The sequence below is a fragment of the Ailuropoda melanoleuca genome, chromosome 4 (assembly GCF_002007445.2).
Source record: "Ailuropoda melanoleuca isolate Jingjing chromosome 4, ASM200744v2, whole genome shotgun sequence".
Lineage (NCBI taxonomy): Eukaryota > Metazoa > Chordata > Mammalia > Carnivora > Ursidae > Ailuropoda > Ailuropoda melanoleuca.
The window spans coordinates 68,992,896-69,018,982 of NC_048221.1; the positions used below are offsets into that span (position 1 = coordinate 68,992,896).

A 26,087-nucleotide genomic window follows, 5' to 3' on the forward strand; every position below is an offset into this window, starting at 1 on the left:
ATTTCTGCTCTAATCTTGGTCAACTCCTTCCTTGTCAGTGGGTTAGGCCTGTCCCTCTGTTGCTGTTCCAGTTTCTTGAGGTGAGAATATAGAAACTGCATTTTAGATTTTTCTATTCTTTTGAGTGAGGCTTGGATGGCTATGTATTTCCCCCTTAGGACTGCCTTTGCAGTATCCCATAGGTTTTGGACCGTTGTGTATTCATTCTCGTTGGTCTCCATAAATTGTTTAATTTGTTTTTTGATTTCCTGGTTTATCGAGTCATTCTTGAGCAGGATGGTTCTTAGCCTCCAAGTGTTTGAGTTTCTTCCAGGTTTTTCCTTGTGGTTGAGTTCCAATTTCAGAGCGTTGTGGTCTGAGAATATGCAGGGGATAATTTCAATCTTTTGGTATTGGCTGAGACCTGTTTTGTGTCCCAGAGCATGATCTATTCTTGAGAATGTTCCATGGGCATTTGAATAGAATGAGTATTCTTTGGTTCTGGGGTGTAGTGTTCTATATATATCTATGAGGTCCAACTCGTCGAGTATGGCATTCAAAGCCTTTGATTCTTTGCTTAGTTTTTGCCAGGGTGTTCTGTCTATTTCTGATAGTGGGGTGTTGAGGTCCCCTACTATTACTGTGTTCTTATCTATATGTCTCTTTATTTTGGTTAAGAGTTGGCTTGTGTATCTTGCTGCTCCCCTGTTGGGGGCATATATATTAATAATTGTCATATCCACTTGTTGAATACTTCCTTTAAGAATAATATAGTGCCCTTCTGTATCTCTCTCTATGGCCTCTAGTTTAAAATCCAGTCTATCTGATATGAGAATTGCTACTCCAGCTTTCTTTTGAGGTCCATTTGCGTGGAAGATGGTACTCCATCCCCTTACTCTAAGTCTGAATGCATCTTTGGGTTCAAAATGAGTCTCTTGTAGACAGCAAATGGATGGGTCATGTCTTTCAAATCAAATGTTTTTGTGCAGATGCCACAAATCCAAAATGGGTCACCTGGAACTGCTGTCAGCATGGGGCCTGGCGGTAGCTGGGACTCAGAGGGATCGGAGGAGGATTCTTCTTTAAGTGTGTGTGTGTGTGTGTGTGTATAAGAAACAAATGCACCGGTTGTGGTCAACCAGCAGGGCAGCACAGGAGCAAATGTGAATTTGCCACCCTTCCCCTCCCTGAACCCTTCTCTCACCCAGTGACCCTCTTTGCCATTCCATGGAGCCCCCTTTATTCTTTCAGAGAGTAACGTAAGCTTATTAGGAAATCCTAATATTCCTGTCTTCCCCCATGCCATCTCTTCCTTTCCCCTCTTCCCTCCATTTCCTTCCATCCCAGACTGCTGGGATCTGTTCTTCCTGAGTCACTCAGGCCCTACTGACCCCCACAGAAGAGGTGAGTAAAGGACTGTTTGCGGAGGGGTGGCAGGGTTGAGGCAGCCCCCAGGGATCTTGAGGACCAGGGACAGCCACCCTGGGCCCGATGGTATTCGCACCTGGGGAGTGCAGAGCACCAGGAGGAGCTGTGCCACTGCCAGAGCCTTGGCAGAGAGGGCAGGGTGGAGATGAGGAGCAAAGTGACCCCAACCTGCAACCAGAGGGCAAGGGAGGCCCTTGATGCAGCCCATGGAGGACAGCCCCCTAGGCAAAGAGCAGGGGTGGAGGGGGCTCCAGAGGGGCAGACAGGGAGTGATCAGCATGGTTCTGTGCCTGGGATGATGTCCTGCTCAAGGGTTCAACTGTCCTGTCATTCTCAGGTCCTTGCTCCATTGTCCATGGTACCCAATGCCAAATATGCCCAACCATCTGTTTTCTGGGTTCCTTCTTCCTAGTTGGCAAGCACTGCCGGAGAAAATCATACACCATGAGAAGCTTGTGACCATCACCCTTGGCTGAGCCCTTCATGTTGGGAGTTTGGTGGTTCTTTCTCTCACCGTCCTTAAGCCCCAGCGCTGCCCATCTTGTATTTCACTGAGGAGTCAGCCTCCTTTCTCTCCTCTTCCTCTTTCACCCTCCTCTTCCCTTTCCTTCATCCCCACTTGGATGGAACTGGGTCTCTCCTCCACAAGGCTGCCCCTTCACCTGCTGGGCTCTTCACCCTCTCCCTGCATCAGGCACCTTCCCTTGCCTTCAAGGATGCTGAGACCCAAGTCTTTCCTCAGGTCAGTGCTTCTTCCATCCACTTCCAAACTTCCGGAAGAACAGCTCTCTCCCTGTGTCTATCTCTTCATTGGCCACTTTCAGAGTCACCCAAACTGTTTGACCCCACTGTGCCCTGAAATTCTGTTGCTAGTTTCACCCTTGGCCCCCCATTTGCCAAACTCCAGACTCTGTTATAACCTCGTTCTCTTAGACATCTTCCCGTTGTTGGCTGCCTCTTCCTTGCCTTCACTCCAACTAAGCTTCCTCCACCTCGCCTTTAGCCTCTTGGCTCTTCTTCCTCCACTGGAGGTTGATCTGCGGAGGCCATTTCTGTCACCCAGGCCTTACCAGAGCTCTCATTCCACTCCCAGCCTGCCCTCCCCAGCTAAGCTGCCTATCCCCATCTCCACCTCTCTCTGTTCCTTCAGTACTCGATCAGATATCCTGCCAAGGAAACCCTCCGCATGGCCCTCGAGGTTCTCCTCAGGCTGACTGTCATCTATGAGTTCTGTCCTTCCCCATTGATCACTGACAATCCAGTCTTCAAACACACCATTTGCATTCATGCCTTTGCACATTCTATGCCCTTTTCCTTGAATGCTTCTCCTTTTGGAAATGAGTTGCGATCCCAACTCCAAGACTGGGGGCAAATGTTATCTTGCCTGTGAGATCATCAGACTTCCACCTGTGGGGTTGTTATCCCACTCGTGTGTGCCCTTAGAGTACTGGGCCTGCTTCCATTAGGGGATTGATTACACAGCGTAATTATCTTTTTGCATGTGTTTTGCATCTAGGCAGCCAGTGCAGGATAGCTGCTCAGTGTTTATTGAAGAACTACTCAATGGATGAATGCATTACATAGGACAATTGCTTATCTGTCTTTTGCTGTACCTGGTTATTGACATTTTTCTTAATTTTGTTACATAATATCCTTGTATAAGATCTTACATGAGAAATTACTTTTGTAATTGAAAGGAAAAAATTTTATTTCCTTCTACCATAGAGAGTCTATATTATATAGAGAAGCATGTAGACCCTTACGCCTATCGCCCTCACACACACACTTTTATTTCTTGCTCCCAAGGAGCTCAGAGACAGGCTTAATATTCATTCACATAATTACATTAGCCCCTCTGGCCAAATGTGGCTCTCCCTCCTCTTTGTGGTTTTTATGTGTTTTTTTAATCTTTTCTCCAGTACCTCTTTGGAAATCAGACAATGGCGTATGGGTAAAAAGGTATACACCACGGAGTCAGAAACATGGGTTCAGATGGTCTTGCACCTCACAGCTCTATAACTTGGGCAACTTAACCTCTCTGAACCTCCAATTTCCCTTTTGTAGGGTTATTAAAAAGGATTGAATTACAATGTATATAGTGTATGTAACACCTGTGTGATCAATAAAAGATAATTACATGAAGGAGAAGCTATAAATGAATAAAATAACTGAAAGTGTCACTTCAGGCTGGCCGATGGAAGAATCAGCAGCTACTCACTTGGGGACCTGGGAAGGAGCAAGGCCCACTTGCCTAAAGCTCCTCTCTCCTGAGTCAATCCCAGCTCTAGGGTCACTATTCAAAGGACTCTTGGGAACACAGCTTTTTAACTCAGCTAAGAGCTCAAGTCACCAGATAGCATGTGGTCCCGCAGAGCAGGAACGGAGATCCTAGGAGGAGGAGGAAGAGACTGGGCAGGTCCTCAGCTGACATGACCAGGCCCTGAGGAGGGCCTCTATTGGAGTCCCTGAGCCACCTGAGGCAGCCCTCCTTTTCTCTCCTTCCAAGGTCCTCTGAGAGGAATGTGGAGGGCCTCAAGGACACAGGGCCTCAACACAAAGAAGTGAGAACAACAGGTCCTAAAGTGAGAGCGAAACCCTGAGAGATGTGGGGAAAGACAGGCCAGTAGCAATGAAAGCCCTGGGCTTAAATGTGGGCTCTCATATCCCAGTGTATAGCCATGGGCCACACAGGTGGCCTCCAAGCCTCAATTTCTTCCCTTGGAAAATGAGAGTTGTCAAAGTGCCCTCTAGCCCACAGTGAAGACGAAATGAGCTAATGTTGGTGGAAGCATTAGTTTACTGAAAAAGGATTATTTTTCTAGGGACACCTGGGTGGCTCAGTCGGTTAATTGTCTGCCTTTGGCTCAGCTCATGATCCCAGGGTCCTGGGATGGAGCCCCATGTTGGCTCTCTGCTCAGTGGGGAGTCCGCTTCTCTCTCTCACTCTCCCTCTTTGCTCTCCCCTCTCTCTCTCTCTCTCTCTCAAATAAATAAAATCTTTTTTAAAAAAAGATTATCCTTGTATAGGTTAGTATTTTCAACTTTGCCTGGGGCTGGCTCTCTCTCTTAATATTAAACTTTCAAATGACGCTCATTAAAATGACTATGTATGTTTAAAACGTTTAAAATGGCAGGAGTAAAAAAAATTAAAAAATAAAATGGTGAGCATTCTCTGAAGAACAGGAAGGAGTTCAGATGGGATTCTTTCAACCTCTTCAATATCCCTCTTAACAAATGGAAGTCAGATGAATAAATGGGCCCAACCTCCTAGCGGAGCTGATTAAAGGAAGTAAAGGTCAAGTAGCAGGTTGCTAGGAAGGCCTTCCAACACACCAAGGCCTCGGCCTTCTCTCCCTCACGTCCTGGCCCCAGAAGACGGGCTCCCTCATGGTATGGGCTTAGCCAGAGTGCCCGCGGTAGCTTTGGCCAGCTCAGCGCAGCTCTACCGCTCTCCTGCCTGGAACACCACGCGGGAGGAAGATTAATTAGCTATTCATGGTGCCTAATTAAAAACCAGTGCCCCAAAAGAGTAGGATATGGGTTTTAATTGATGACACGAGGGGCTGAAGATAAAGAGAAATAATGTGTGTAAATGGCCTAGCTCGGGGCCAGGCACAGGGTGGGGGCTCCACCAGTATTTGTTGAGAATGACTCTGCCGGGGCGACATCCTCCAGAGCGTGCGCACACACACTCAGATACACACGCCTAGGACAGACACATCTGTTCTCAAAGCAAAACGTGGTGAATAATAATCACGGATGGTGATTTTTTTTTAAGATTTATTTATTTGACAGAGATAGAGACAGCCAGTGAGAGAGGGAACACAAGCAGGGAGACTGGGAGAGGAAGAAGCAGGCTCCTAGCGGAGGAGCGTGATGTGGGGCTCGATCCCACAACGCCGGGATCACGCCCTGAGCCGAAGGCAGACGCTTAACCGCTGTGCCACCCAGGGCCCTCGGATGGTGGTTCTAAGCGGAGTGCTCTCAACACACATGGTCAGTGTCTTTACTTGGGAAAGCCCCCAAGTAATCTGATGGTGGAGAGGCCACAGTGGGCCAGCGTTCAAATCTTGGTGTTGCCCCCTTCTGTCGGTGTGCCTTGGCAAGTGGCCCTTTCCCTCTGTGCCTCACTGTCCTCCCCTGTAGGGAAGCCCTGGTCCCCAAGTGAAGATCCCGGGACGTACTGCGCGTTAAAATGGGGGAGGGGGGGCGCAAATCAAAAGCTCGGAGAGGCGAGCAGATGCTGCGTGCGGCCAGGGGGCCTCTGCCGCAGGGAGTACCGCCCACCCGTGGGCTTCCTGCGGCGCTGCGCATGGCGTGCACGTGGGTGCGCGCGTGGCGGGAGCTGGGGGCTGGGCAGCTGGGGGGCGCCTTCTGCGCACGTTCTCGGATGCTGGACGGCTGTTGCCTGCGCAGGTGCAACCTGCCGGTGCAACGTTGGGGGCGCGGGAAGGCCCAGGCGGCCCTGGAGGTAGGAACCTGCTCCTCTCCCCAGTCCGGTCCTCCGTGAATGACCCCACCGTCCGGGACGACTGCACTCGCTTCTTCTCCCCGCCTAGCCGGCCCCCTCCTCGAGGCCTGTGCCTGAGCTTTCGCACCCTCCCCGGCCCTCCTACCCCTGCCCACCCAGCTAGGACTGCCGGCTCTCCCAGGCCCGCCATAGGTCGGATCTGGCACAGCCGCCCACCTTCTTGTTTGCGCTCTCATGGATTTCTCGGTTCAACACGTGTGCCTGCGTGCTACTGTGACCCGGGCGCCTTGCTGGACCCAGGGCTGGCCCTACCTCTCCTGGGTGGCACCGTCTCCAAAACATCGTTTTCTTTGTTGGGACAGCACTTACTTCAAACTAACTTGAGAATTGGTTTATGTTTTGGCTGATTTGGTGGTTTTGTGTGTGGGGGTTTTTCCAGTGTTTCCCTAGGGCACAGAGGGTAGCTGCTATTTTCTTTCCAGAAAGGCTCTCTGTTCCCAGCCTATGCCTAGTTTGATGGATGTACAGTTTATAATACTGGAGACTGTTTGACTTTTCTTTGTGGATAAAACTCATCTCGTTTCATCTTTCAGATTGCGAGCGGAGGCCTTGCTAACCAGAGCCGCTGCCCTCACTAACATTCCTAAGCCATTAAATATTTGTTTAAAAGGACAGACATAAAGCATGGTGTTAGGAATAAGGCATCTTGAAAAAAGCAATATTCATAAAAACAGGACTGTTGTCATAGTCTCAGTTAATCTTGGATCCTTTTTTTACATCGAGACTCAAAGCATTTTGGATTCCATAATTATCTGACCTCACGGCTACACTTTAAGACAGATTATTTTATTTTTCTTGTAGGGAGGAAAGCAAAAGAACAAAAAGTGGGCAACATGTTGAAATCACACCGTGGGACAGTGATGAAGAGTGGGAGGGGTCGGGTGGGGGAGGCTGAGCACTCCAGGCTTTGGGCTTGGGTTTGCAGCATTTCCGGAGGTACTCACCCTGTAGTGGGATGAGGTGGGCAGATGGAGCTGCAGTCCCTGGGCTGGATTGGGGAGGAGGGAACATGGTGAAACCAGATGGCTTCACTCCTTAGCCTGGAAAGAATATGAGTGCAATGGAGGAGAAATAGGTCCTGGTTGGTTGGTGTTGGGGGCTTGGGAGGGAGAGGACAGAAGGAGAAATAAAGCTTAGCTGTTGAGTGTGTTTCCCTGTTTGACTGGGATGGCCTTTTGTGTCTTCCTGTGTTCCTGTCTCAACACCAAGCACACAGCACTTGGAGCATGTCAGATTAACCAGAATGATCATTTTTAATTGATTCCTGGATGCATCTTTGTTCACATGTTAACAGCTCTGAAGTTGGGCTGTGTCTTCCTTTGTGTCATTGTGCACCTGGCCGCTTTTTGTCTTTCCTGGTGGCATAGAAAGTCATGATGCTTGGGGTGCCTGGCTGGCTCAGTCCTTAAGGGGTGCAACTCTTGATCTCAGGTTTGTAAGTTCGAGCCCCACGTTGGGTGGAGAGATGACTTAAAAATAAAATCTTTGGGGGGGAAAAAAAAGAAAGTCATTATCCTCTTAAAATTGTGGCATCCCAGCTTTGAAGTATCATAGCCATCTGTGGCCTTGGTCCAGCAATTGCAGGGTTCAGAGTTGGGAGACTCAGGCAGAAAAGATGACCTTTTATCAGACTGTACCCCTCTACCGTCATTCATTTCTTCTTTGAAAATGCTAATGTTTTCAAGGAACATGAGAGAGGGGGTTGATAAAAGCAGGAACAACAAGTACAAGTATAAAAAATGTATTACTTTGTGGGTTGGAGAGAGAAGAAACAGCTGGTGGTTGTGTCTCCTTTCCTGGTAAAAATTGTAAAATTGGACCGCCATATAGCCACTTTGAGTGAAATGTGCTTTGCAGCAGCCGGGCTTAGCCGCCCACTGGGCAGGCAGCCCTCACCATGAAGACTACTCATGACCAGCCAGTCTGAATACACCTGTTGGGACTGTGGGGCCAATGCTCCACCATCCACTGGAGACTTGGTGACGCTGGGTCTACCCCTGACAGACATCTCCTATTGCTGTAAGCTTCTCAAGGGCATAGGCCATATCTTTCCCATCCTTTGTTTTCCAGGGGTCAGCACAATGCCTGACGCATCAGACATGCTAAATTGGATCTTGCTGAGTAAAACTGTGTTGGACAAGTTGAGACAAGTTGCCTTCCTGGTGCTTGAGTCAAAGTCTCCATCTTGCAGGGATCATGTTCTAAGTGAAGGTTCCCTTCTCAGCCCTCAGTCATCTGTGCAGCTGCTCTATGAGTTATTGGTTTTGTGAGCTAACCTGCAGAGACCATATTTCTGACCCTTGGCTTGCAGAATGAGCTTATAAATTGGAACCTGCTTATATGTCAGCTCACTTGGTGACTTTGCTCTCAGAGAGCCTCACTAGTTAACCCGCAGGATATTAGGATCTCTGTGGATTGATTGTTCTGGGTCTGCTGCTTAAGCAGGTGAGCAGGTCCCAGCCTCTGGAAAGCTAAAAAGGTGAGTGAGAGGGCAAAGTTCAGCTTCTGCTTTGTCTCCAGAGAAGACACAGGCTGAACCCCAGGGGCCCTGAGGGTCTGCAGGACTTGACCCCTGCTCCCCATTCCCATCCTGGCTGACCTAGGTGCTCCTTCTAGAATGAGATGCTCTGAGCGTGTAAAACATCTTTTCTCAGCCTGCACCAACATGGTCTGGGGGTGGCTTGTACAGAAGTAGAGACTTTGAGGAGAGTTCCTTTCCTGTCTTCTTTGGCTGACTCTCAGGCTCCTGGGGGTGGCTGCACTTTGCGTGAGCCTGCTGCCGCCACCACGACCAGTTTGCCAGTGTTATTTTTTTAATCTCTCAAGGTGATTTTGGGGGTCTTTTTATGGATAAACGTCTGGTGATCTTCTGGATTTCAGTTGGATTTGTGAGAAATCCTGTTTATCGCTGTAAGATTTTTGAAAAATTTGAAGGTATTAAAAACAAAAACTAGTTTCCAACCCCTTCCGTAAAAATTATTTCAGGCAAGAATCGTGACTGGAATAACACTGTATGTTAACTATCCTGGAATTAAAATTTTTAAGAAGAATCATCAATGGATGGTCAGACTAGGAAATGAAAGTATGTCAAGAAACAGGGTATTTACATAATCTTCCTGTAAGACACTGATGAATAACAAAGGGAAAACTAGTGGTATTACGGTGGAGAAACCTGGCAGATACTGCCTTAACCAAGTGATTAAAATTAGCAACAGCCTTCATGGGACAAATCACCATCCTGTGCCTTCTGATATGAGGTTCTGAGAAGAACACAGCACTACATCTGTGTATCCCTGCTCCAAACACATAGCCTGAATCTAATCATGAGGAAACGTGACACAAACCCAAATGTATAGAGTCTACAAAGTAACTGGCCAATGCACTTCAACAGTGTCAAGATCACACACACACACACACACACACACACTCACGTGCACACGAGATAATTAATGACAAACCAAATATAGTGAAATGTTGACATGGGGGACTTTTGATCCAGAGCACATGGACATGTTTTGTGTTGTTTTCGCGATTTGGGGTATGTCTGAAATTATTTCAAAGAGGTAAAAAACGTTTTCACATTTTTTTCTAACAAGAATTATGGATGTGCGAACAATTAAAATATGCTTTATGTACTTGGCAGGGAGACCTTGACCAATTTAAATGGTTTTTGTAGTATGGTAACATCAAAGTGTTGTGTATCCTGGTACACAGCCGACAGAAATGAGTATTGATATCCTTCAAAAGACATGTACAAGAACATTCATAGCAATTTTATTCACAATACCCTGAAATAAGAAACAATCCAAATGCCCACCAAAAGGAGAGTGGATAAATGAGTTGTGATGTATTCCTATGATGGAATACTCTGCAGTAATGAAAATGAACGGAGAACTGCAATGTGCAACAGCATGGATGAATTGCACACGCGTGGTGTTGAGCAAATTATAATTAGACACAAAAGAGCACCAAATATATGATTTCATGTATATAAAATTAAGAACAGGCAAAATAATTGATGGTGATACAGGCAGAATATTGTTACCTTTGGGGGTTATTGACTGAAAGAGGTATGAGAAATCCCTCCAAGGCATGAGACGTTCAGTATCTTGATCTGGGTGGTCTACACACACACACAAGTTGACCCTTAAACAACATGAGGGTTCAATCGTCAACTCCCTGCGCTGCCGAAAATCTGCATATAACTTTTGGCTCCCTAAAAACTTAACTACTAATAGCCTTTTGTTGACTGGAAGCCTTACTGTTAACATAGACAATTGATTAATATATATTTTGTATGTTATATGTATCATATACTGTTTTCTTAACAAAAAGTAAGATAGAAAAAACAAAATGTTATTAAGAAAATCACAAGGAAGAGAAAGTTTATAGTACTGTACTGTATTTATAGAAAACATCCACGTCTAAGTGGACCCACATAGTCGAGACCCATGTTGTTTAAAAGTCAACTGTATATACATTTGCATATATGTATATCAATTCATCAAGTTGAATAGTGAAGATTTGTGCACCTCCTCTAAGTTACACATCAATAAAAATTAAAATGTGCCTTGTGAGGATTATAGATCCAAATGTGAATTATAAAGTAATAGAAATTCTAAAAGTGGACATGAGAATATGTTCTTGACTTTGGGATGGGGAAGATTTCTTAAATAGGACACAGAACACACTAATCATAGAAGAAAATGTTGATAAATTAGACTACATTGAGCTTAAGACTTTTTCTTTATAAAGACACACCATTAAGAGAGTAAAAAGACAAGCCATACAGTAGGAAAAAATATTTATAACATGTAAAACTGACAGGTTTCATCTTGAGAATATATAAGAATGTCCACAGATCAAGAAACGTTAAGGACAACTCAGTAGAAATTGAGCAACAGGCACTTTATAAAGGAAGATATCCTTTGGTGGACAACACAATATGAAAAAAAAATGTCCAATCCCATTAGAATCAGGAAAATGAATATTTATAATAAAAAAGGCAATGAGAAACCAGTATACACCTACTAGAATGGTAAACATTTGAAAGACTGACAGTCTCAAGTGTTGGCAAGGGTAGGATGAAGAGAACTGACAAATGGCATATAGGGAGTAAATTCATGCTACCACTCTGAAACTGTTTGACCTTATCTACCATAAATGAACACACCCATCCCTGTGACCCATCAATTTGACACCTAGGTGCACTCCCATCAGCAATGTGTGTGATTGGGTGTGTGGGTGTGTGTGTATAAAAGGCAAGTATAACAATGTTTATGGAAGCATTGTTCATAATTGTCAAAAACTAGAAACAATGACAATGTCTACCAACAGAAGAGTTAAGCCTATATTCATACAACAGGATACTACACAGCCCTAAAGATTAACACACATGAACATAACATTGAACAAAAGAAGCCAGACGAGAAAAGAATCCATAGTGCGGGATTCCATGTATGCATTGTTCAAAAAACAGGCAAAGCAAATCTGTGGTGTTTAGTCTTATTTGGGGGGCAGAGGGTGGGAGTACTGACTGGGAGGGAGCATGGAGAGGACTCTGGGGTGCTGGTATATGCCATCTTCTTTATTTTGGTAACGGTTACCTAGGGGTGTTCCCTTTGTGAAAATTCATCTAGCTGTATTCTTACCCCTGGTACACTTTTCTGTACGCACATTTGCTTTAAAGTTACCTCTAGTGATGTTTGGTATTTTGCATGTCAGTATGGATCGAATTGCATCCCCCAAATCCATGCATTGAAGCCGTAACCCACAATGTGATCGTATTTAGAGATGCGGCCTATGGGAGGTGATTAGGGTCAGATGAGGTCTTGAGAGTGGGACCCCATGTTGGAATTAATATCCTTATAAGAGGAAGAAGCCAACACACACATTCTGTCTGTCTTTCCCACAAGCACACCAAAGAGAACACACAGCAGGCGAGTAGTCTCCCACAAACCGTGAGAAAAGGACTGAGAGACCTGTCTTGCCAGCGCCTTGATTCTGGACTTTCAGCCTCCAGAACTATGAGAAATAAATCTGTTGTTTAAGCCACCTCGCCTGTGGTACAGGGATACTTTGTTTTATTGCACTTTATTGTGCTTTACAGATAATGCGTCTTTTTTTCTTTTTTTAAACAAACTAAAGGTTTGTGGCAACTCTGCATTTAGCAAGTCTGTTGGGGCCATTTTCCCAATAACATTTGCTCATTTTGTGCCTCTGTGTCACATTCTGGTAATTCTCATAATATTTCAAACTTTTTCATTATCATTATTACATTTGTTACGGTGATCAGTGATCTTAGATGTTACTGTTGTAATTGTTTTGGGCACCATGAACCTCACCCACATAAGACAGCAAACAAACAATAAGTGTTATGTGTGTTCTGACTGTTCCATGAACGAGTCATTCCCCCACCTCTCTCCCTCTCTCTCCTTAAGGCCTCCCTATTCCCTGAGACACGGAAATATTGAAATTGGGCCAATTAATAACCTTAAAATGGCCTCTAAGTGTTGAAGTAAAAGGAATAGTTGCACATCCCTCACTTTAAATCAAAGCTAGGAACGATTAAGCCTAGTGTGGAAGGCATGTCCAAAGCCAAGATAGGCCAAAAGCTCCAAACAGCCAAGTTGTGAATGCAAAGGAAGAGTTCTCAATGGAAATTAAAATTGCTACTCCAGAAAGAAAGTGAGGGAGCCTTATCGCTGATCTGGAGAAAATTTGAGTGGTCTGGATACAAGATCAAACCATCCACAACATTCCCTTAAACCAAAGCCTAATCCAGAGCAGGGCCCTAACTCTCGTCAATTCTGTGAAGGCTGAGAGAGGTGGCGAAGCTGCAGAAGGAAAGTCTGAAGCTGGAAGAGGTGGGTTCATGAGGTTTAAGGAAAGAAGCCGTCTCCATGACATCAAAGTGCAGGGTGAAGCGGCAAGTCCTACAGAAGATCGAGCTCAGATCATTAATGAAGGTGGTTACACTAAACAAGAGATTTTCAATGTAGACAAAACAGCTTTCCATGGAAGAAGATTCTAGCCAGGACTTTCATAGCTAGAGAGGAGAAGTCAATGCCTGGCTTCAAAACTTCAAAAGACAGGCTGACACTCTTGTAAGAGGCTAATGCAGCAGGTGGTTTTAAGTTAAAGCCAGTGCTTATTTACCATCCTCCAAAATCCTAGGACCCTTAAGAATTATGCCAGATCTACTGTGCCTGTGTTCTAGAAATGGAACAACAAAACCTGAGTGACAACACATCTCTTTACAGCATGGTGTACTAAATACTTTAAACCCAGTGTTGACACCTGCTGCTCAGAAAGAGAGATTCCTTTAAAAATATTACTGCTCATCGACAACGCACCTGGTCACCCAAGAGTTCTGATGGAAATGTACAATAAAATTAATGTTTCCATATTTAACACATCCATTTTGAAGCCCATAGATCGAGGAGTAATTTTGACTTTCAAGTCTTATTACATAGGAAATACGTTTTGTAAGGTTATCATTGCCATGTGTAGATAGTGACTCCTCTGATGGATCTGGGCAAAGTAAACTGCAGACCTGGAAAGGATTCATAATTCTACATGCCGTAAGAACATTCATGATGCATGGGAAGAGGTTAAAATATCAACTTTACCAAGAGTTTGGAAGAAGTTGATTCCAACCCCCATGGATGACTTTGTGGAGGAAGTAACTGCAGATGTGGTGGAAATGGCAAGAAAACCAGAATTAGAAATGGAGCCCGAAGATGTGACAGATTGCTGCCAATCTGAAAAACTTGAAAGGATGAGAAGTTCCTTCTTACTGATAAGCAAAGAAAGTAGTTTCTTGAGGTGGAAACTACTCGTGGTGAAGATGATGTGAAGATTTTTAAAACATCAGCAAAGGCTTTAGAGTATTACATAAACGTACCATCAACTAAGCAGCGACAGGGTTTGAGGACAGACTCCAACTTTGAAAGAAGTTCTGTGTGGGCGCCTGGGTGGCTCAGTCGGTTGGGCATCTGCCTTTGGCTCAGGTCAAGATCCCAGGGTCCTGGGATCCAGCCCCACATCAGGCTCCTTGCTCAGCGGGGAGCCTTCTCCTCCCTCTGCCTGCCACTCCCCCTGCTTGTGCTCTCTCCCCCTCTCTCTGGCAAATAAATCAATAAAATCTTTTTAAAAAAAGAAAGAAAGAAAGAAAGAGAGAGAGAGAGAAAGAAAGAAAGAAAGAAAGAAAGAAAGAAAGAAAGAAAGAGAGAGAGAAAGAGAGAGAGAAAGAAAGAAAGAAAAGAAAGAAAGAAAGAAAGAAAGAAAGAAAGAAAGAAAGAAAGAAAGAAAGAAAGTTAGTTCTGTGGATAAAATGCTATGAAACAGCACTGTATGCTGCAGAGAAATAGTCCATGAAAGGAAGAGTCAACTCTTGGGGCAGACTTCACTGTTCTCTTATTTTAAGAAATGGCCACAGCCTCCCCAGCCTTCAGCAACCAGCACTCTGATCAGTCAGCAGCCATCAACACTAACGCAAGACACTCCACCAGCAAAACAATGGACTCGCTGGGAAAAAAAGGGTTTTTTTTCCTGAAAAAAAATTTTTTTGCTGGGGAAAAGAAAGCTTAGATGATGGTCACCAGTTTTTAGCAGTAAATTATTTTTTAACCAAAATATGTACATTATTTTTTCAGACACTATGCTATTGCACACTTAATAGACAACAGTAGAGTGTAAACATGACTTTTTTGTGCCCCGGGAAACCAAAAAACCCGTTGGATTCCCCTTTATTGCAACGTTCACTGTATCGTGGTGGTCTAGAGTGGACCCCGCAATATCTCTGCGCTATGCCTGCATTTTGCTACGGCAGCCCGGGCAGACTGAGCACGGATGAATGTAGAGTAGCGTCAACCACCTAATTTTCTGAGAATCCATTCTCCGCCGGAACCCTGGGCTGGGGACTGGGATACGGAGACAAGGCTTCATCTGTGCACGTAAGTGACTCAAGAGGAACCAAGTCATCAGTGTGGTAAAAATACATCAAGTGTTGTGTGGGTGAAGAGGAGGGGCCGAGAAGTTGTAAGTGTCCTCGGGCAGCAATGACACATGTACTTGTCTTTTGTGCTTTGAAGTGCTCCTCCGTTTGTGCTCCATCTGGAGCAGTGACCTGCTGAACTTTAACAAACCAGAGTTTCTGCTGCTTTTCATGATCTTGAGGAACAGCCAAAACTGGAATGGCAAACCCATCAACTCTGGAGTGGAACAAAGACCGGGGTTGTGTTTCCACACTCGGTGGGTTTTGCATCGTCAGGAGGACATAGAAAGCACTTGTGCTCAGAAAAGAAACCGATTGAAAAGGAGAAAATATCCTTCCACTCCCACCCTCCCCAGTTGCACACAGCTTTTGCTGCATGGACTTGATCTCAATGCATCAGCAGTTTCTGATTCTTTTTATATTTTATCATCTCCGTGGACTTCTGAACACTGCGACGTTGGCTTGGGTTGGGGCGGTTTTCTTGTCTTTGGCAAAAATTCCAGACTCGACTTGGTATACTTTAAGTTCTCCCAAACAAAAGGGTTTTTAAAGAGCAGCCTTCATCCCCGCACCTTATTCTCAAAAGGCATTATCACTTACAGAGAATATTACTGGGAGATTTTAGTGATATTTTTTATTCTTTGTTTTTTCTTTTCCTTCTTGCTTCTTGCTTAACATCAACAATGTGAACAGCTTTTTCCTGATGCCGCAGTCCTTTGTCCTCTTGGAAGATTAGCACCAGCAGCAACATGGACCTTCAGGTTTACTTCCCTTGTACTTTCTTTTGTTAAAACAGTTTTATTGGGGCACCTGGGTGGCACAGTCCTTAAGCGTCTGCCTTCGGCTTAGGGCGTGATCCCCGTGTTCTGGGATCAAGCCCCACATCAGGCTCCTTCGCTGGTAGCCTGCTTCTTCCTCTCCCGCTCCCCGTGCTTGTGTTCCCTCTCTCGCTGGCTATCTCTCTCTGTGTCAAATAAATAAATAAAATCTTTAAAAAAAGAGAGAGAAGAAAACAGTTTTATCGAGATATAATCACATACCATACAATTCACCCACTTACCGTTTACAATTGGTAGAGCTGTGCCACCATCCCCACAGTTGATTTTAGAACATTTTCATCACCCCAGAAATAAACCCTGCATCCTTTAGCTGTCACCCCCTACAACTTCCCTCCTTTCTCCCAACCTTAATCTGCTGGATTTGCCTGTTCTGGACATTTTATGTAAATGGAACCACACAGGATGTGGTTTTATGAGTTGGGCTTCTTTCACTTAGTATAATGTTTCCAAGGTCCATCCATGTTGTGGCGTGAGACAGTACCTCATTCCTTTGCATAGCTGAACAATACTCCATTATATGGGTATACCACATTTTGTTCATACTCTCAACAACCAATGGACATTTGGGTCGTTTCCCCTTTTTGGCTATTATGAATAACCCTGCTGGATTATTCATGGATAAGATTTTATGTGGACATAAGTTTTCATTTATCTCTTGTTTATACCTAGGAATGGAATTGGTGGGTCATATGGTACCTGTATATTTAACCATTGGAGGAACTGCCAGGCTGTTTCCCAAAGCCCTTTTCCTAGTAGGATCAGTAAGCCAAAGAAATATTTTATTGCTCTTTAACTTCCGTAGGATTTTGCAAATTTTACTACTGACCACCTTTGCGGTTCGTCTGTTAAAATGCTTCCATAAAAAAGCTGGAGGTGTGATCATCATGTTTACACTCCTCCTCTCTCTATATTTCTCATCCTCTACAAGTCTGATGGATCCAGTCCTTAGTCTTCTAATGCCCTTAGGAACAAGAGACATTTCCCATCACAGGCATTGTTATTTATGGACCAAACAGCTTTTCAGATACTTCTGGTTACAAGCGCAATTTCTTTTGCTTATCTCTACCTGAGATCCCACTTACATATTGGGAGTTTGGATAGAATGTCACACACAAGTTTTGGTCGCTTGAGCTGATGACTCTGTGATCATGCTCATGTCATGACTATTCTGGCTGCAAAATGGCATCCAAATCAGGAACGTGGGAAAAGCCCTTGGGCTTCCAGTATCACCCTTTCTGACACACACAAATGATTTTTAATGTTTTCAGAGGCCCCCACCACCAGCCTCCACCTTCTATGGAGTGCAGAGCTGTGCCACCAAATACGTTATTATGGGATAAATTGACCCCTTAAAATTCATATGTTGAAGTCCTAACCACCTCCGAGTGTGACTATATTAGGAAATAAGGCCTTTATAGAGGTAATTAAGTCTAACTGAGGTTATTGGGGGTGGGCCTTAATCCAATAAGACAAATGTCTGCAGTTCGAGTAACAACTGCCACGATTAAGATAGAGAATATTTTCTTCGCCCTCTGAAGAACCCTGACACACCTTTGCCTGGCCGTGGCTTCTGAGCAGGGGAAGTTACACAACTGGGTTGATGCCCTAGGTCTGGGAAAGTTGAATCAGAAGCAATGTTCAGGAAGAACTGGAAGGAAAAGAGGGTGTAGAAGGAAAAGAAACTGGTTATTTTTTAAGGCAGGAAAACCAGAAACAAATTCCACTGGCAAATGGAAGGATGGGCAGGCATGGGCAATACCTCCCTGAAGACCCAAAGGAGGACAGGAGGACAGGGTGCCAGAACCAGGGCAGAGGATAATTTTTAGCATCATCCTTATTTCACTGGTCCCCTAGAAGCATCTGAGGCTGCCCTTCGGTACTTAGATAAGCACAAATTTAGAATATTTTATTATTTTAGCCATTGTACAAAAATTACAAACCATAATCCTTTACTTAATATGGTTATTTCATGTATCTCTAAGTGCTTTTCTCTTTTTAATCCATGATTTCTACCAAGTTGTGTTGTCCTCTACTTACTTGACATTATTTTACATGTACTTTCCCCCCCATGGATCATTTACATATCTATTTATCCTTTCTTGTGGTAAAATACACATAGCATAAAATTTACCATTTTAATCATTTTAAAATTCAGGGGCATTTTGTAAATTCACAGTGTTGTGCATCCATCAGCACCATCGAGTTCCAGGATGTCTTCATCATCCGAAAAGGAGACCTTATACCCATTGAGCAGCTCCTCCCCATTACTCCTCCCCTCCCCCTCATACCCCAGCACCCAGCACCTGGCAACCACTAATCTACTTTTCCTCTCTATGGATTTTCCTATTCTGGGCATTTCATATAGAGAAGATCATAGACAATATGAGACCTTTTGTGTTTGGCTTCTTTCACTAAGCACAAGGATTTTAATGTTTATCCATTGTTACAGCACATATCAGTGCTTCATTCCTTTTTGTGGCTCAATAATACTCTATTTTGTGGCTATCTTAATTTTATTTACCCATTCAGTAGTTGATGGACATTTGCACTATTTCCACCTTTTGGCTGTGTGGGTAGTGCCACTATGAACATTTATTGCAAGAATTTGCCTGAGTACCTATTTTCGTTTCTTTTGGGTATGTACATAGGAGTGGAATTGCTGGTCATATGGTAACTCTATGTTTAACTTACTGGGTAGCTGCCAGACTCTTCTCCACCATGGCTGTACCATTTTACATTCACACCAGCAGTGGGTGAGAGTTCTAGTTTCTCTAGTCCTCACCAACATTAGTTATTGATTGATTGACTGATTGATTGGGTTGATTGGTTGATTGCCATCCTAGCGGGTATGAAGTGGTGTCTTATTATAGTTTTGATTGGCACTTCCCTAATAAAGTGGCCAATAACATTGAGCATCTTTTCTTGTGCTTTTTGGCCATTTGTATAGATTCTTTTGAAAATGCCTATTTAAGTCTTTTGCTTATTTCTTAACTGGATTTTTTGTCTTTCTGTTGTTCAGTTGTAAGTTTTTCATATATTCTGGATACTAGACTTTTATCAGATTTATATGATTTGCAAATATTTTGTCCCACTCTGTATGAAGCACAAAGGTTTTCAATTCTGATGAAATCCAATTAATTTATGTTTTGTTTTTGTTGTTTCCTGTGCTGTTGGTATCATATATAGGAAATCATTGCCCAACCTGGAGTCATGAAGATTTACTCCTGTGTTTTCTTCTCAGAGTTGTATAGTTTTAATGCTTCTATTGAGGTTTTCCATTTTTTTTTTAAGATTTTACTTATTTATATGAGAGAGAGTGTGTGTGAGCGGGGGGAGGACCAGAGGGAAAGGGGGAGAGGAAAGGAGAAAGAATCTCAAGCAGACTCCATGCTGAGTGCAGAGCCCAACATGGGGCTCGATCCCACAACCCTGAGATCATGACCTGAGCCAAAACCAAGAGTCGGACACTCAACCGACTGACCCACCCAGATGCCCCTAGGTTTTCCATTTATTTTAAGTTAATTATTGTGTGTGGTGTCGGGTCAGACAAGGATCCAGTGTTATTATTTTTGCATGTGGATGTCCAGTTGTCCTAGCACCGTTTGTTGGACTCTTCTTTCTCCATCAAATGATCTTGGCATCTTTGTTAAAAATCAATTGACCATAGATGTATGTGTTTATTTCTGGAATCTCAGTTCTAGTTTATTGATATATGAACTACATATGATGTGTCTATCCTTATGCTAGTAACACACTGTTTTGATTACTGTGCCTTTGTAGTAAGTTTAAAATCAGGAAGTTTGCGTCCTCCAACTTTGTTTTTCCCTTTCAAAATTGTTTCAAGGTCCCCTTTGATTTTTTGTGCATTTTAGGGTCACTTTTTCCATTTCTGCCAAAAAAGACATTTAGGATTTTGACAGGGATGCATTGATTCTGTAGACCACTTCAGGAATTTTTACCATCTTAGGGATATTGAGCCTTCCAATCCACAAATACAAGATATCTTTTCATTAATTTTTGGCTTCTTTAATTTCTTTCCACAATGTTCTGTCATTTTCAGAGTTTATACTTTGCTGAATTTATTCCTAAGTATATTATGTGTCCATTTCATCTAGGTTACCTAATCTGTTTGTGGCAGTTATTCATAGTGTTCTCCCTTTTAATCATGTTTATTTCTAAGGCTGATAAGAATGTCTGCACTTTCATTTCTGATTTTAATAATTTCAGAGAACCGACTTTTGGCTTTGTTGACTATCTCTATTGTTTTTTCTATTCTCTACCTGTTTTGTTTTCCCTCTGATCTTTATTATTTCCTTCCTCCTGCAAGCCTTGAGTGTAGTTTGCTTTCTTTTTCTAGTTCCTTACAGTGTAAAGTTAGGTTACTGATTTAATTTCTTTTTTAATGTAGGCTCAATAATACTCCCTTTTATGGCTATACTACATTTTATTTATCCACTCAGTGGTTGATGGACATTTGCGAGCTGTAAGTTTTCCTGGGAGCACTGCTTTCACTGCATCCCATATGTTTTGGTATGTTGTGTTTGTTTGCACTTACCTCAAAGTATTTTTTAATTTCTCTTATGGTTTCTTCCTTGATCTATTGGTTGTTTAATAGTCTGTTGTCTTATTTCTGTGAAATTCCCAGTTTTCCTTTTGTTTTTCGTGTCTAGTTTCTATTGTGATCAGGAAAGATCCTTTATAAAGGATTCCCATCTTCTTAAACTTATTAAGACTTGTTTTGTGGCCTAACATATGATCTGTCCTGAAGAAAATTCCACGCATACTTGCAAAGAATGTCTACTCTCCTGTTGCAGAGTGAAGAGTTCTGTAGATGCCTGTCAGGTCTAGTTGGTTCACGGTGTTGTTGAAGTCTTCTGTTTTCTTTTGATCTTCTGTCTGGTTACGTTACTGACAGTAGGATAATGAATTCATCAACTATCAGTTTATAACTGTTTCCCCCTTCAACTGTGCCAAAGCTCTCTTTTTAGGTGCATATATGTTTATAATTATTATGTCTTCTTGGTGAATGAGTCTTATATCAATATGTCATGGCTTTTTTGTCCCATTGTAATTTTTTACTTAAAATCTGTTTGTCTGGTCTTAATATAACTACTTCAGCTCTCTTTGGATTTCTGTGTGCATGGAGTATCTTTCCCATCCTTTTACTTTCAACCTATCCGGTTATAAAGTGAGTCTCTTGCAGATAGCATTAAGTCAGATTTTTTTAAATCTATTTTGCCAAGATCTGCCTTTTGATTTGAGAGTTCAATCCACTTATATTTATGCTAATTACTGATAAGAAAGGATTTCTGCCATTTTGCTATTTTGTTTCATATATATCTTATATCTTTTTTGTTCCTCAGTTTCTCCATTGCTACCTTCTTTTGTGTCTAATTGGGGTTTTTTTGTACTGTACCCTTTTTATTCCTTCTGCATTTCCTTTTCTCTATATTTGCAAGTTATTTTATTAGTGGTTACCCTGGAGATTAAAATTTATGTTTTAAATTTATAACAAACTGTTTTTAATTAGCTTCAATACTTTACGAAAACTCTGCTCCTATACAATTCCATCCCTCCCCTTTATGTTTTTGTCACAGATTACATCTTTGAACATTGTGTGTTCATTAACATAGATGTATAATTATTGTTTTATACATTTGTCTTTTAAATCACATAGGGAAAAAAGAGTTACAAACCAAAAGTATAGTAGTACTTGCTTTTTTATATACCTATAAATATCACATAGTTCACAGTCTAGTTCAGATTAATACCAACTTAATTTCAATAAGATGCAGACCTTTACACCTATATAGCTCTATTTCCACACCTTCCTTTGTGCTGTTGTTGTCATATAAATTATATCTTTAGACATTGGGCACCCATCAAGACAGGTTTGTAATTATTGCTTTATCTAGTTGTCTTTTAAATCAGGAGAAAAAGAGTTACAAGTAAAAACAACATTTATACTATCTTTTATGTATACCCATGTAGTTACCTTTATCACTGCTCTTTTTTCTTCCATGGATTCAGGTTACTCTGTAATATCCTTTCACTTCACCTTGAAGAATTTACTTTAGTATTTCTGGCAGAACAGATTTATTAGAAACAAATTTTCTCAGTTTTTGTTTATCTGGGAATGTCTTATCTTCTTCTTTTTTGGAGATAGTTTTATTGGATACAGCATTCTTGGTCCATAGTCTTTCTTTGTGCACTTTGAATATTTCATCTCACTGCCTGCTGATCTCCATGGTTGATGAGAAATCATCTGTTAATCTTTTGAGACTCAATATCACTTCTCTCTTTCTGCTTTTAAGATTCTCTCATTGGTTTTTAAGAGTTTGATTGTGATGTATTTAGGTGTGGATCTCTTTGAATTTGCCCTACTTGGAGTTTTCTGAGCTTCTTGGAAGTGCAGTATTCTTTCTGTCCCCCTCCACCCCCACCATCTCTATCTCCATCGCTTTCTCAACTCCTGGAACTCCTATTATGCATATGTTGATGTATTTAATGGTGTCCCACTGGTTTCTGAGGCTCTGTTCATCTTATTCTTTTTTCATTTTGTGCCTCAGAATTGACTGTCTCAATTAACCTCTATAAAAGTTCACTGATTCTTTCTTCTGCTAGCCTGCATCTGGTGTTGAAGACTTCTACTTAATTTTTCATTTCAGTTTTTGTACTTTTCAACTCCAGAATTTCTGTCTGGTTCCTTTTTATAACTTTTTAAAAAAATATTGATAGTCCCTATTTGGTGAGACTTCATTCTCTTTTGGTTTCTTTTAGTTCTTTGTTCACCATTTCCTTTGGTTCTCAGAGCATATTTGAGACAGCTGATTTAAAATTTTGGTCTATTCCTCCATGTATCTCCTTCCTAAGCCTCTTCCTTTTCAGGCCATTCAGACTCCCTGCTGCTTGCCTCACCTGTTACCCCTTGCCCCAGGTGGTTATGCCTGGTAGACTTGCCTTTAAATGTTTTCAACCAGTGCTGCCCAGGAGGCCACTCCAGCCCTGAGAAAGTTCCAAGTGAGATAAAACAAAGGTAAGACCCTGAGTTGATCCCTCAGGGAGCCAGGATACAGGTCAAAACATAAACCACAATTCTTAGAGAACAAATTTTATCTTGCCCCCTCAGCACCAGCAAGCCACACCAGGAACACAGCCTCCACCCCAGCTGCCTCTTAACCTGGGGTGGGGGATGAAAGTTGGGTAAGTTCAAAATCCAGAATACAGCTTTACTGAAATTTAGCAGCTTCTTTCTTCACTAAGCCTTTCCTTGCTTGTTGTTAGTTTCTTGATAAATTCCAGAGTTCTGTAAGTGTTGGTTCTGACAGGTTTTGTCAGCTTAATTATTGCTTTTGTGGAGGGACAGGTTTCTGGGATTCCCTGCTTCCAGGTATGAACATTTTGCAGTTATCTTTATATTGAAAGATTGCTCTCTAAAAAGAATAAGCCATTTTAGAGTACCAACAGCAATGTATTTCCTCACAGCCATGTCAACATTTATTATAAATTTTTAATTTTTTAATGATTTCATGATGACTGAAGAGTACTTCCTAGGCATATTGATTTGAATGTCTTCCACTTTTTTTGGGTTTGAACCCTTGCTGAGTTAGTGTTTGTATTTTTCGTAAATGGTTGTTTCCTTTGGTCATTAGCTCATTCAGATATTAGCCTTTCATGTATGTTTCAGTTTATCTTATCCTGAGCCTGATGTGACGAGAGAGGTCTGTGTGTGAAGCATAATCCATCGTAGCTGTAGACGGATGGTTCCTAACACTGGGGAAAGCCTGTTGGGCCAGCCCTCGGTATCTTTAAGTCATTCATTCATTCAACAGGAATGCACCAAGCCCTACTGTGTGCCACGTCTGTGCTGATTCTGAGAAAATGACGGGGACTAGAGAGCCCTGCCCTCCCCCTTGTGAGCAAACAGTCTAAAAAAGTTGATGTCCATTCACTTGCCTATCACATCCTTGAAATGAAAGGTCACATTTCATTTCATCTCAGCAACTTAATGTTCATGGTGCATGTGCTTGGTCCTTAGGGTAGAGCTGGGGGATGGGGGGATTTCCCTCCTGGCCACCAGTGGGCCCAGGCCCTCTTCCGTAGGGAACCTAGAGCTTCAGAGCATTTAGCTCTCTTCTGGAGGCTCACCTCACCTGACAGACAGTTCCTTCCAGGACAAAAAGTCCAGCAGTTTGCAGATGGCCGGGCCTGAGAAGACTCAGCCAGCCCTTCCTCAGAACGAAGGTAGGTGTCTCTCACCTGCACAGGTAGAGCCGTTCTGAGGCTTGAGGCCACGAGGGAGTGGATAACCCGTGGTTGAGGGATTCCCCTCGCGTTCTGCCCACATCAACCCTGAGTTGCCCCCTCTCCTCACCCAGCATAGCACAGTGGCCGGGATGGTGGTGGGCAGGTGGGGATACCACAATACTTTGTCCTCTCCATAGGGTTCCAGGAGGCTGAAGTGGCACCCAGCCTGTTGCCCAACCTGCAGGGCAGCTGCTTCGACCATCCCCTGCGCCAGGGGCTCCACCCCACCCGGCGCTGCAGCAGCCCTACCTCAGCTCCAACCCCTAAATTGTCCAAGAAGCCCAAGATGCATGTAGCCAGGGACATGTTCCCCACCGACTGGAGCCCACCCCCTGTAGAGTTCCTGAAACTGAGGGTACTGCCGGCTGGCAGGGGGACCCCAGCCCCGAGGTGGGTGGGTGTGGCAGGGCCCCAGGGCCCGAGGGCATGGGTCCACCAGCTGCCTGAGGACTTAGAGCAGGAGCCCCAGGACTCGGACCCCCAGGGGAGCCTGGCTTCACTGGAGGACCCACTCTGGAACATGGCAGGCCCAAGCCAGAAGGCTGCAGCTCCAGCGGTAGACCCCCACACCTCGGTAAGCCAGTGGCCACCCCTGGTCTCCTCTCCTTGCCACCCTTCCTCAGTCACCCCCGGCCACTCCGTTTTTGGCCATTCTTCCTTGGCCATACCCCAACTGCCCTTCATGGGCCACCTCCCCCTAACTATCCCTCCTTAACTGCTTACCCACCCCCAACCTCTCCCCAGACCTTGGACCCTTGTGGCTGGGGTGCATCTCTCCTCTGATTTCTGCTGCTAACCCTGGGAACAGATGGCTTGGGGGTGGGGCCAAATTTGATGCCGCTTCTGTGTGGGAGCCTTCGAGGCTTTCGTGCCTAAGGTTGAGGTTATCCCCCTGGGGAAAGGGGGACCTTAGTGTCTAAGTCTAAGCTAGGCCAGGCACAAAGATTGGGCTGACTCTGGTGCAGGAGATTGGAATGTCTAGATGGAAACTTTAGTGATGAACTTCAAGCTGGGTGGGAATAAACAGCTCTTGCTAGGTAGACGGGGAACACTTAGGAGCCCACGGATCCAGGAAATTTATTTTGAGAGTAGGGCTTAATTGTTTGTTTTGTTTGTTTTTTTCTTTTTAAGTAGAAGTTTTTTCTTCTTGTGGGAAGGCCTTTTTTTTTTTTAAACCTTATTTATTTATTTGTCAGAGAGAGGGAGGGAGGGAACGAGCACACACGCAGGGGAGCAGCAGGCAGAGGGAGAAGCAGGCTCCCCACTGAGCAAGGAGCCCAATGTGGGGCTCAATCTCAGGACCCTGGTATCATGCCCTGAGCCCAAGGCAGATGCTTAACAAACGGAGTCACCCAGGCATCCCTGGGCTTAATTATTTATAATAGCCCAAGATTGTCAATAATCTGAATGCCCACCACTAGGGAATTAATATGTTATGTTCTAGTCCTACATTAGAGTACCCCAAAAGTGGTTTTTATTTTATCTATCTCTTTAATATTGATACAGAATGACCCTCAAGACATACTCTTAATTAAACAGAGCAAAGGGTAGAATAGGGTTCATAGTTTGCTACCGTGTGTGTTAAGGGTAGGGGGAGTCTGTGATATATTACTGTTTGCTTATCTGTGGGTGAAATGTCTCTGAAAGCACACAGAGGAGTGAACACCCGTGGTCGCCTGTAAGGAGGGACCTGGGTGCCTGAGGTTGCAGGTCAGGGGGGAGACATCTTACCGTATGCCTTTATACTTCTCGAGTTTTTAATCATGTGAAGGTATTGCCTATTGAGAAATGTAAACAAGATAAATAAAGGACTTAATTAAGATTAACTTTTACTCTTCTCCCCCCCCATCTGTCTTTCTCTCTGTCCCCCGTTCTCCTGTCCTGTTTCTCCAGTTCACCTTTGGGGCCTCAGAGAGCTACATCAATAGCTTAGATTACTTACTGCAGGAGAAGCGGTGAGTGTGGGAAGACGTCCATCGTGGGGTGTTCATTCTGTGGGGTTGGC

The 26,087-nt window shown here is 43.6% G+C and overlaps 1 protein-coding gene across 2 annotated transcripts in view; it reads left to right on the forward strand.

The window, feature by feature from the left end:
* The window catches only part of FAM178B (family with sequence similarity 178 member B), a 117,067-nt gene that overhangs the window by 7,920 nt on the left and 83,060 nt on the right, over positions 1 to 26,087 (forward strand). Inside the window, exons 1-4 of one of the 2 annotated variants that reach the window (XM_034659028.1) lie at positions 5,814 to 5,878; positions 23,950 to 24,019; positions 24,220 to 24,656; positions 25,976 to 26,037. In XM_034659028.1, coding sequence (XP_034514919.1) covers positions 23,974 to 24,019; positions 24,220 to 24,656; positions 25,976 to 26,037 — 545 coding nt within the window. In that variant the 5' untranslated portion in view covers positions 5,814 to 5,878; positions 23,950 to 23,973. Of the gene's footprint in view, positions 1 to 5,813; positions 5,879 to 23,949; positions 24,020 to 24,219; positions 24,657 to 25,975; positions 26,038 to 26,087 lie in introns of those variants that run through there. The other variant, XM_034659027.1, reaches the window with a different exon arrangement.